Source organism: Scyliorhinus canicula, chromosome 6, assembly GCF_902713615.1.
Source record: "Scyliorhinus canicula chromosome 6, sScyCan1.1, whole genome shotgun sequence".
NCBI lineage: Eukaryota > Metazoa > Chordata > Chondrichthyes > Carcharhiniformes > Scyliorhinidae > Scyliorhinus > Scyliorhinus canicula.
The window spans coordinates 104,435,692-104,448,312 of record NC_052151.1 but is presented as its reverse complement, the minus strand read 5'-3'; the positions used below and the strand labels follow the sequence as shown (position 1 = coordinate 104,448,312).

The window sequence follows — 12,621 nt, the reverse complement described above, 5'->3', positions numbered from 1 at the left end:
GCAGACCCTTACCGTATCAGGGTGGATGAAGCTCTCGGTGCTCCCAGAGTCCAGAAGGCAGGATATCTCATGGCTGTCGACCTGTACTGTCGTCGACGAGGTCGCGAGGTTGTGTGGTCGGGACTGGTCGATCGTGATGGAGGCGAGACGCGGCTGATCGGCGGCGGTTGCAGGCGATGATCGGCCAGATGAGTTGCCCGACGCGCAGGGGTCCTGAGGCGGGGAAGATTCCGGCACCCACGGGGCGCACGTGGCGGGCTGCGGTAAAGATGGTGGCGCCCACAGGCCGCACATGTCACGAGGGGGGCACGATGGAGGCGCCCACGGGCCGCACATGTTGTGAGGCGAGCAAGATGGCGGTGCCAACGGGCCGCAAGTGGTCTAAGGTGAAGAAGACGGCGACGCCCACGGAACGCACATTGGGGCTGCAGGAACAATAACGGCGATGGAGCGGGCCTGGCACACAGCAGCGAAATGTCATTTCTTCCCGCAGTCCTTGCAGAGCGCGTTCCGAGCGGGCAGTGCTTCCGGGGGTGTTTTGTCTGTCCGCAGAAGTAATACTTGGGTCCCCTGGGGTTGGTTGGCTGCCACACGGCGCAGGCCTGGGGTTGGCTGGGGGCAGCCGCTGGTGGGGTCAACGATGTACAGGATGGGTGGGCTGAGCGATCGGGGGCATGTGCCTGAACATTGCGGGAGGCGACCGTGAGTGAAATCGCCAGCTTCTTGGTCGCCCCGAGGTTGAGGTAGCCCCTTCTAAGAGGCGCTGGCGGATGTAATTGGACGAACGCATCTCGAATTAAAAGTTCAGAATGTTCAATGGCCGAAACAGCCTGGCAATCACAGTCTCTCACCAGGGCGAGCAGGGCACGCCAGAAATCTTCCACAGACTCACAGGGAGTTGATGCCGCGTGGAGACGAGGTGCCTGGCGTAGAGCTTGTTGGTTTGCTGAGCGTAATTCTCCTTCAGTAGCGCCATGACCTCTGCGTAGGTCGGCGTGCCCCGGATGAGGGGAAAGATGTCGGAGCTCAGCCGCGTGTAAAGGGTGGTTCAGTCGCAGATCCAATGTATGCCTCGAAGCAGGCTAGCCAATGTGCGAAGGTCAACTTGGCATTGTCTGCTTGAGGGTACAGCTGCAGGCGATCAGGCTTGATGCGGAGTTCCATCGTTTTGAAATCTCTGTGTAATAAATTGATGCACTATCAATTACGACGAGACGAGAGTAGAGTGTAAACGAGGCTTTATTACGCCGAAATGGTTGCAGCTCGGAGAGGCCACACATTTATACTCCGCCTGCTGGGCGGAGTCAGCAGGCAGGGATCTACCCCCGTACCTGCACTACAGGGGCTTACCGTAATATACCTCATATGCGGTAAATACAATACAATACAACAGTGGTGACTACCACAAGAGACAGGGTAGCTTCTTGGCTAAACAACAGAAGAATGGAATCTCGAAACCAATATTTACGTTCTGGAGTCAGTGGTACAGGAATAGCAGCCACAAAGTTCTACATCTATTGCTCACGGACAAATCTCAAGTAGTACATCCTATACAATGAAGGGAGGTGGTGGCATAGTTGTAATGTCACCGGACTAGTAATTCAGAGGGAAAGGTTAATCCTCTGGGGACAGTTCAAATCCCATCATGGCAGCTTGTGGAATTCAAATTCAATAAATCTGGAATTAAAAGCTAGTCTAATCACAAAATCATGGTCATAAATCCTAGACTTACAGAAATGTGGTTGAATCTTAAATGCCCTCTGAAATGCCTTGGCAAGCCACTCAGTTGTGTAAAATCGCGACAATGTCTGAAAGAATTAAATCTGGCAGCACCAACCTAGACAATGGAGACAGCAAGGGCACACCAAATCCCATCAGCCTTGAAGGCTTCCTTATCTGAGGGCTTGTGACATGTTTAGGAGAGCTGCACCATCAATAGTCAAGCAACAGCCTGACATAGTCATACTGATGGAATCATACTTTATAGACAATACATGTAGCTGGGTACATCCACCCAGGGAAGAATAAGCCTGGTGAGTGATTCTCTCACCCACATGGACCGGGATTCTGCGATATCGCGGCCAAGTGTTGACGCCGGCGTCAAAACCGGCGCGAGCGACGCCGGCATCAACGGGCCTACAGGCCCAGTAATTCTCTTGTTCTTCAGTGGCTAGAATGGCGCCAAAGTGCTGTGTGCTGCTCCGGTGTCGAAAGCCGGCTCTGCACGGCCGGCGCAGGTCCGCGCATGCGTGCAATGGTTGTCTCCGCGCTGGTGCATACCCGTGGTTGCCGTCTCCGCGCCAGTCCTGCACAACATGGTGGAGCCCCACAGGGGCCCGACGCAGAGGAACATAGGCCCCCCCACCCCCGGAATGAGCGCGCCCACCGATTGGTAGCCCTCGATTGTTGCCCTGGCCACCGTGGAGCCCCGGCCACCGTGGAGGCCCCCGTCTCCAGAGTCAGATCCCCCTGTCCCCCATGAGGATGGCCCCCCCCCAGCCAGAACACCGAGGTCCCATCAGGTGGGACCATTTGTAAACCGACTCGGCGGGCACTCGGCCTGTCAAGCGCAGAGAATCGTCGTGGGAGCCGCTTTCAACGCCCCCCGACCGATGCCGCGGCGACCGCGTGAGCGCGATTGCCGCCAATTCTCCGGTCGCCGAAGAAACGGTGGCACGTCATCAGAGTGGCATGGTGGGATTCTCGCACCTCCCCTGCACATTCTCAGACCCTGCACGGGCTTGGAGAATCTCGGCCAAGATGTCTGCTTGAGATTGAATGGTCACATCTTGGCCAGCCACCATGCTCACATATCCATGAAATCCCTACAGTACAAATGACCTGCCAAAAGAGCAACCTACTTAGGCCCATTCCCCAGCCCTAAAACTTTAGCCCCACTAAGGGCAATGTTCTTTTAGCATGGCCAGTACACCTAACTTGCTCATCTCTGGACTGTGGGAGAAAACTGGAGCAGGTAGAGGAAACCCATGTAGACACAGACAAAATTTGCAAACTCCACACAGACAGTCATTCGAAGCTTAAATTGAACCAAATTCTCTGAAACTACGAGGAGTGCTAACCACCATGCCACCCATGTTATGTGATATTGCTGTGGCGCAGATGTGAAAACAAGCCTGCTCAATGTGGTGAGATCATGTGGGAATCCATGCATCTGAAGTTCCAGATGGGAGTTCCTTGGTAGAGAGTATGTTTCACCCTGAATTCATGCAACTATTGTATCACTAGAATATCCTTTGAATCCATGAGATGAAGAAATAGAACATATTTACAAAAGTGCAAAGTATACACAATGAGTGAATACTCGTGCCACCAACGTGCATTCAAATTTTTTAATTTTCCTTATTCTACCACTTATTTAGATGCAGTTGCAACATCTGCAGCACAGTTTGAGGCAGCCTGCAGCCTGCCAATTCTGCCCAGTTACCTGTCATGAGGCCTGAGGCCGATAGGGCCCTGGCCTGCTAAAGGTCTCCTGCTCTGGGGCAGGTGCCCCCTCCTCAGTCGAACATGTTGGAGATAGTGGGCCACTGGGAAATAGGAAATGGTGTAGCAGGTCACCCTCGGAGTGTCTTGGGTGAATGCCGCAAGATGCCTGGCTGATGTTCCAGCTCCCTGTGGTTGGTTGTGGGCCCCTCCCAAACTCTTATGGGAAAAGGCATGTGGAGGAAGGTTGAGGTGCCCCATACCCCTCACCAAATTACTGTTGGATCCGACCCATGGCTCGAGTGATGGAACACAAGTAGAGTGCAAATCCAGCACAAACTGCCAGACCTGGTCTCCAAAGTAGCCACCACCCTTCCTATGGAGATTTCAATGCGCTTGCATGCCGAAGCCATGATATATGCACTCATGCAGCAATAGATCACCATAAAAGCTCCTGTAGAGGCTGTGAGGTCAAGAAGAAATCAACCATGCATCTAAAGGCAGACTCCACCATAGCATGCAAAGGTTAATTAAAAGCCCTGATCAAAAAGCTCAATCAAAGATCCTAGTGACAAATTGAGAAAGTGTGAGCAAACTTTTTTTTAAAGTTTCTAAACAAGCCGCAGTAACCAGGCTGCATTGCGAGGCAAGTCATTTTTCAGTGCGCAGCTGGAAGCATGCTGTGGTCCGGGCCCAGAGTCAGCGACTGGCCCACCACGTGTTGAAGTAAAATAGGATAACCCATGACATCCGGCCATGAAAGGGAATTTATTGATAGCAAAAAGTACAATGGCAAGGAGAGGAATAAAAGGATGAAGCATTGAACCTCAAACAAATGAGCACCAAATACTGCAGCTTCCACTGAATAACAAGCAAGTTATAACAAAAAGACCCAAGTTGAGACTATTCAAGGTTGGAAAGAGCTCGATCAGGAAGAGTTGTGAAACCTACTATCAAACATGTGGAGTCAGGATCTTGCAGGGAGAAGGGGGTGACAAGTAAATATAAATGTAAATATATTGTGATAAAGACTTGAGGCGAGGTGTAGTGTTAGGATGTTCAAACTGAAAGGGTTAATGAAGGACTAGGGAAACAGTATGACACACATGATGATGTAAAAGGAGGTACATGCCTAGTTGTCTGGGTGCAGTCTGAAAGTAAATGGCTCATGGCTTGGGCTGAAAAAGTTTAACATCAGTTATATTTCTGCAAAGTTATGTTCTACAATAAATACTCTAAGTTCAGACTCTAAGCTCCTGACCTCTTCCTTCGCCAACCATACCAACATACAAATTTTATGTTGAACGTGTATCAAGCATTAGTGTAGCCTGAGGTTGAGTATTGCATCCAGTGCTGGATGTGAAGGCTTTGGAGAGAGAACACAAAGATTCAAGAAAATGCTTCAAAGTATGAGGAACTTCAGTTATGCGCATGGATTGGAGAAGTTAGGACTGTTTTTCTTGAGAAGAGAAGGCTGAGACGAGATCTAATAGTGGGATTCAAAGTCATGAGGGGTCTGGACATAGATGGTGGGGTGGGGGAAACTGTTTCCACTCATGAAAGGATTCAGAACAAGTGAGCACAGATTTTAAGTAATTGGAAAAAGAAACAAAGTAATAGAGAAAAAAAACATTTTCACGCAGTGTGGTTAAGGTCTGAAATACACTGTCTCAGGAGATAGTGGAGGCAGCCTCAATCATGGCATTGAATTAGACCACTATTTGGAAAAGGAACATCATGCAGGTTTATGAGAAACAGGAAGGAAAATGGCACTGAGTGAAATGCTCATTTAGAGAGCTGGTGCAGACATGATGGGTTGAATGGCCTCCCAATTCTGTGATCCTTTTTAACTCTATTTAATTAAGATAGTAATTGCATTTTGAACATGTACAAAGAGAAAAAAACAAGTGGGCTATTTGTATATATCATATGGACTAGCCATGTTACTACTGTGGTTACCAGGGCAGGTCAAAGGCTAGGAATCCGACAGCGTGTAACTCACCTCCTGACACCCCCCCCCCCCCCCCCCCCCCCCCCCCCCCCCCCCCGCAAAAGCTTGTCCACCATCTACAAGGCACATGTCTGGAGTGCAATGGAACACTCTCCACTTGTCTGGATGAGTGCAGCTCCAACATCACTCAAGAAGCTCCACACCATCCAGTACAAAGCAGCCCGCTTGATTGCTCCCCCTTCCACAATCATTCAAACCCTCCACCGCCAATGAACAGTGGCAGCCTTATCTGTCATCTACTAAGTTGCACTGCAGGAACTCACAAAGGTTTCTTAGCCAGCACCTTCCAAATCAATGATCACTACCATCTAGAAGGACAAGAGCAGCAGATACCTGGGAACCTCACCACTTGGAGGTTCCCCTCCAAGTCACTCACCACCCTGACTTGGAAATATATTGCCTTTCCTCACTGTCGTGGAAAAATCCTGGAACTCCCTTGCTAACAGCACAGTGGGTGTACCTACACCGCAAGGGCTGCAGCGGTTCAAGAAGGTGACTCACCACCACCTCCTGAAGGGCAACTAGGGATGGACAATAATTGCTGGCCTAACCATCGACGCCCACATCTCATAACTTAATTTTTAAACATATATAGTAATGCTCCCTTTTGATATTGAAGACATTCTGAAATATTTCATCAAATAATTTGTATCAATGTTGATTTTTGGTCATCTCATGTTCAGGTATCAATGCTATGCACATTTTGAACTAACTAGTAATTAAAATTACTTCATGCAAAACTTATACACGACCGGAAATAATTAATATTTTAAAAATCCTTGTAAAGAAGAAAATCAGTGCTGAATGTGGTCAGAATTTTTCATTTTCAAAAATTGTTCTTGGGTGAGCATCACTGGCAAGCCAGCATTCATTGTCTCACCCTAGTCGTAACTGAGAAGTTGATGGATCATCTTGTTGAGCCGTTGCATCCCGTGTAGATTCTTTGTAACAATTTAACACATGTTGAAGGACAGTCTCGTCAATCAGGTTGGTCTGGGACCTCCAGACTGGTTAAGGATGGCAGGTTTAAACTTCCTCTCGGGCATTAGTGAATGAGTTGGGATTTGCTGACAATCCAACAGTTTTATGGTCATGGTCATTGATCCCAATGATTTTCTAAAATTGAAATTCTCAACTTGTCATGGAAGGACTTGAATTTGTGTTCCCTGGATTAGTACTGCAGTAACATAATTACTCACTGTACATACCCATTAGAACTAACAAAACTAATTTCCCCAAAGAATGCTGTGTCAAATAGTGGTGTCTCTATTAATTTACCCAATTTAATCTCGCCAACGTTTTGCCCTGCCACAGAAGTCAATTATACAAATCTCTGGAATAATTTACATGCTACAGTATATCTGTAATTGTTGCTTTCTTTTATTTTTAAATTTAGTGTACCCAATCATTTTTCCAATTAAGGGGCAATTTAGCGTGGCCAATCCACCTAGCTTGCACGTTTTTGGGTTGTGGGGGCGAAACCCACGCAGACACGGGGAGAATGTGCAAACTCCACACGGACAGTGACCCAGAGCCGGGATCGAACCTGGGACCTCAGCGCCGTGAAGCGGTTGTGCTAACCACTAGGCCACCGTGCTGCCCAATTGTTGCTTTCTTAGCTAAACTTTCATTAACTACGAGAATATCAACGGTGGTTTCTAAATTCTTAATACTTTTAAGTTATACATTTGAAAATCTCTATTGATTTGCAACATTTTATAAATTCTGTCGCATTAAAAAGATGAAATACCCAAATATAAAGTTTCACTTGTTCAGAACACCACAATAGGTGAAATTTGTCTTTTTTGTTAAATTACAGAATTCACTATTGATTTTGAGCATTCCAATTTCCAACAATCAAGTAGATCGGTCAATGAGCACATTAGCAAATGTACTAATTATCAAAGAACTAGAAGATTAATACCTTAATCTTCAATACCCTTACATTTTAATTACCATATTCACCACGTTAATATTTAATTTCTCAAATAAATTCAAGTCTGGAAATTAGCTTACTGTTCGATTGCAACCGGATATAACTTCAACCACAAGTAAACGAGAAATTTTCATTTTTGTTGTTGTTTTGTGATTTTCTTACTTCATTACCAGAGCTTTCATTCAGTTTAGCTGCAAACTTTCCTCTCTCTGTCTTCATTACTGAAGCCCCATTGTTTCAATGGACTATTCCAAACTGCCTCCACAGCGGTGTCTTTAAGTATGTATTCTCCACGAAGTTAGATTTGAAACATGATTACACTGTACTGTTTCGGTGCTTGTCATGTAATACATAGCACTTGAATATTTCTGAGGCTGATACAAATGTGAAAAGTTTGACACTGCAGTTGCTGCTAATGAAGTGCTCAGTAGTAATAGTTCACTAAAAGTAGTTGTCAACTTTCACTTACCTCTCTGCTGACCGCTGCTGCAATGCCAACATAGCAGTGCAGTGACTTCAAACACAAGTAAACGAGAAGTTTTCATTTTTGTTGTTGTTTTGTGATTTTCTTACTTCATTACCAGAGCTTTCATTCAGTTTAGCTGCAAACTTTCCTCTCTCTGTCTTCAGTGAGTTGAAGTGACACTGAGGGGCTGCTGCTTCTTGCGCGGCTCTCACTCCCGCAGCACAGACATGCGCAAGCGCCCCCTGGCGCCCAAGACAGGGAGTGCGCCAATGCGATCAGTGAATCAGTCCTGGGAATGAGTCCAACTCTTGAGCAAAATGCACGAGCATAACAGATAGATGCTGAAGGTGCTGGATTATTGACAACAAAGCCGAGCATCACTTTCCCACAAAAAATGTGCACTTCTTACTAGCTGAATTTCCTGTCTCCAGTATTTAATTGTGCCTTAATGAGAGACTTTGGTTTTTTGAATGTATTTTGATGTTCACGAACACCTCAATTTTTGGTGCCCTGCGAACTTCGTTGAAACAGGCTCTGGGGGGTGGAAATGGTCATCAGTGCTCGGACGTGTATAACAGGATTGTGGGTCTCTTAAGGCACTGGAGAAGAATGGCCCGGGTGTTAATAGTTTGTACTTGGGGGTAGCAGCATTTGAGTCTGTGAGCTTGTGGGGTGGGGCAAAACTGGTGCCGGAAATGGGAGTGGAATGCCACTAAAAAATCTACAATGATCAAGTTGTTCAATGGGTTGTCTTGGGAGATCAATGTGGGAAGTGAAATATCATCATAAACTGTACAGAGACTACTGGAAACAAGACCAGGGAAATTTCAAACACGTATTAACTACACACAGGAATAGATAAACACAACGCTCCTTCCAGAATGACCTCTTTCTACAATCCAGGACACAAGATCTGACATTCCTGATAATATGTTCTTTTCTAAATGATAGGTAATTCTGTCTCTCAAAATTGATTCAAATAATCAATGGATCAGTGTGGAGCAGCAAAAGAAAGGGAATTGTATCACTGCTCATACACAGAGTTACAGTTAGAAAAGTAGGCAGAGGATTGTCCTTTTCCAGCATGGAAGTTAACTGGCAGGTGGGATTTCTTAAAATATTCCCAACCAAGGGCTGGAAGCCTGAATGATATAAAATAAATACTTCTGATTTCCATAATTGGCAAAGTCAATTTATGTTTAATAAACCATAAATTTACATATTTCTTTCCAATAATCGATTATGCTGTTACTAGGAGAACATTTTTTATGGTGTACTGAGAAGTAATTATTTCCTAATAATGGCAGAGAATAGTAATTGATAAAATTAAGAACCCTTTCCTTTGAAAAAACTGCAATATAAGATTTTTAAATATTGGAAAATATACCCAATGGAACTGTCAAAAATCAGAAGTTTGGGCTGTTGGAACATATGCCCAGATCCCCTTAAAAGCAATAAATCCATTTGCAAGACGCCTACCTCCAACAGGTTTAGAACATTTATTAGTCAATTGAAAATCACACTGAAAGTTGTTATATTTGCCTCACAAATTCCACATGTGTATTCCGTTTAAGGCTTTCATTCACACAGGTGAAGGAATGTTGGGTGTACATATTAAGGTAGTAGTAACATGGTAATGTTTTTGCCAACAAAAGACCATTGGTCAAACTAGCTGACTGTTCCAAATCACCCCTCAGTGTCCTCACCAGGAACCTGAACCAAATTGTCCTGCATCTCGCCTTCTTGCAGGAATTCACAGAGTCATTAGAATTACTAAACAAAAAAAGCCTGGGCTGCATTTTGTTTACCTTCTACTATTCAGGTAGTTGCATGCTCCAACAAATGGAATTAATGACTAATCACGTTAATCAATCTTCATCAATTATTCTACAAGAGACACAGATAACGTAAAACCAATCAATGATAGATGATTTTGGGAAGCAGGTGCTCAAAATACCCTGGGCGGGATTCTCCGTTGCCTGACACCGAAATTGGGAACGGCGATCGGGTGATGTATGGCTCTCAACGCCGAAATCGCAGGAGGCGCTGGTTTGATGCCGGGTCGCGGTGCTCTGCCCGCTCCAAATCGGTGTCATCGAGATGCACACCACGCGCAGTCGCAACCGTGTCTGAATATCATTATCGGAGCCCACCCGCGATGCTCCACCTCTGATGTACCGAGTTCCCGATGGCGCAGGCCACGTGGTCTCAGCGGCCGTGAGCCGATCATGCCGACTGCGGAGAGAGAGCATGCGGACAGTGTCCAGCATCGCCATACTCTGACGAAAGCCGTCCCACTGGCCGGGGGACTTCTGCCAGGACTGGAGGGAGTATTGGGGGTTGACCAGGAGGTGGGCTATGGGGTAGGGGTGGACGGGTACGTGGTCCAGAACAACCAACGCCATCCTTTCTGGCGTGATCGGTGCATGTGTGGGGGTTGTAGGCGGACACACGGCTCCAGCTTGTCAGCCCTGCACATGTCCAGCACAGACCCAGCGAATCTCCCACCATTTTCCACGCGTCCAGCCGTTGTTTCACGTGGCGCTGATGCTAGCCCCTCACTGGTAGCGGAATCGGTGCGGGTGGGTGCCAATTACTCCGTCATGGAACACCAAAAATCATCTGCAGGAACAGAAAATCCAGCCCTCTATTTCTTTGAAACAGACAAAAGTCACCATATTTCTTATAACTCATGTCCTCTAAAGCCCACCAGTAGCAACATGGCTCAAAGAGTAACTGGCCACGAGAGATAGGTAAGTTTTGAAACTTTGCTTGTCAGTGAGGTTCTTGTGGATCAGGAGGAGCAGGAGTCCTCCTCCTAGGTTCTTCAAAGAGCCCTTGGACTTTCCTGATTTGTTCAGTTCCCAGTTCTGACATACCCCCGTTTACATTGAATGGAAACCTCAGCATTCTCTAATTATTACAAAGAGGAAACTGCAAACTGCCTTTTCAACCGAAAGCCGAGGGAATCCCCTTCAATTTCCATGCGTCTGCGCTGTCATCATGCTTCCATCCAAAATATCTGATCTGCATTTTAAATAAACAATGCTTTCTGTTTCCCTGCCTCCAGAGGCAATCTGCTTCATAGATTGCCAAAATCATCACATTGATATTTACACAGGGTGCAGCAGAGCCTGGTAGTGGGTGACAAAACTGTCATGGACAGAAACATGAAGGCTGTGCTGATATGAATGGCCGTGTCTCATTTGAACAAATACAGAGTCCTGCTAGATTGACCATTCAGTTTGCAGGTGGGAGTGGAAATTTGGTGGTAGGGGACTGCAGTGAAGACCCATGGGAATTGGAGGGGATTCCCATGGCTTTTGGTTGAAAGGGCGGGCTGCAGTTTCCTCTCTGTAATAGATCAGAAAGTGCTACGGTTTCCCTTCAATGTACAAGGGGATATGTCAGAGCTGGGAACTGTCAAAGATCAGGGATGTCCAAGTCTCTTTGAAGAACCTCGGAGGCCGACTCCTGGTCCACAAGAAGCTCAAAGACAAACTTACCTGTCTCTCATAATTAATAATGATCTTTATTAGTGTCACAAGTAGGTTTACATTAATACTTCTCTTCTATATATGTATATATATATACGTCTCTTATCCTGTGTACATAATGGTAAATATACTTTGTTCAAAAACCCAATTAAAAACATTTATTAAAAAATGGTTTACATTAATACTGCAATGAAGTTACTGTGCAAATACCCTAGTCGCAGCCATGTTGCTACTGTTGGCTGTAGAGGACATGAAATATGTCTCCAATGGTCTGAGAATTATGTTGTGATGCAAATTACATAATTGGATCTTGACTTAAATCTTAAGTAGGCTTCTGTCTGCTTTCTCAGGCCCAAATCATCACTGTCAATTTGACAGCAGCCAGGATCTTAGCAGCTGGGAGGCAGAATTCTGATTTTTAGGGATTTAACCCCATTCCAACCATTTCTTGACCATTGGCTTGGGAGCGATGGGGTCAAAATCAAGGCCATTATTGGCAGGAATGTATTTTGAATTTACCCCTCCTGTCCCTCTTCAAGAGCAGGGCTTGTCTTTTAATTCTACTATTCTGGGCAAAAGGGATCCACCTGTCATGATCTATATTATCTAATCCTTTTAGAATTTTTAAAACAGCATTCACTCCCACTTCTGAACCTTATCTTCTCCTATTTCCCCCCCCCCACACACAATGCAAAATTCATAAACAACCCATTACCTTCCAGCCATACAGAATAGAGGCCACTGGAGAAACCTGCTCATGATGCCTGCAGATTTTTAACCTTTTTTTGTATTGAGCAGTTTCCGAACAAAGAAGTCGAATTTGCGACAATATTTGTCCCTTTATCCCAGTGCCAGTGGCTGCCTCCAGGGCAGTTTCAGATTTACAGCTCCTGTGCAATGACAGGTTCATGCTAATGAAGGAAGTTCCCCCTGAACGTGCATAATTTGGCACACAGACTGAAGTTCCCAGAAGATGGATCTGAGCACATTTCAGGATCAAAGGCCCAATGGGGTTTCAGGCCCCCTGCATTCAGAGGATGAAATACAAAGTACTTTATTGTCAAATATTTCCTTCCTAAAAATAATTGCTTGGATATTGCTGTTAGCGTGTGAAAAAGTTGCTCAGTCAATTTCTAACTTGAAATGCTTCACATAACAATGATTTGCCGCTCCTTCCAATTTTGCACATACCCAGCATACAATGTTATGGAATAACCTTAGATGGGTCAGTTTTCAAATGTTATCTCAATTGTCCAACCGCAAATCG

The 12,621-nt window shown here is 45.8% G+C and overlaps 1 protein-coding gene across 5 annotated transcripts in view; it reads right to left on the bottom strand.

The window, feature by feature from the left end:
- The window catches only part of lama2 (laminin, alpha 2), a 607,521-nt gene extending 599,494 nt beyond the window's left edge, over positions 1-8,027 (bottom strand). For all 5 annotated transcript variants that reach the window (XM_038799795.1, XM_038799796.1, XM_038799798.1 and 2 more), the window contains exon 1: positions 7,861-8,027. In XM_038799795.1, coding sequence (XP_038655723.1) covers positions 7,861-7,936 — 76 coding nt within the window. In that variant the 5' untranslated portion in view covers positions 7,937-8,027. The remainder of the gene's footprint in view (positions 1-7,860) is intronic.
- Positions 8,028-12,621: the final 4,594 nt, after the last annotated feature.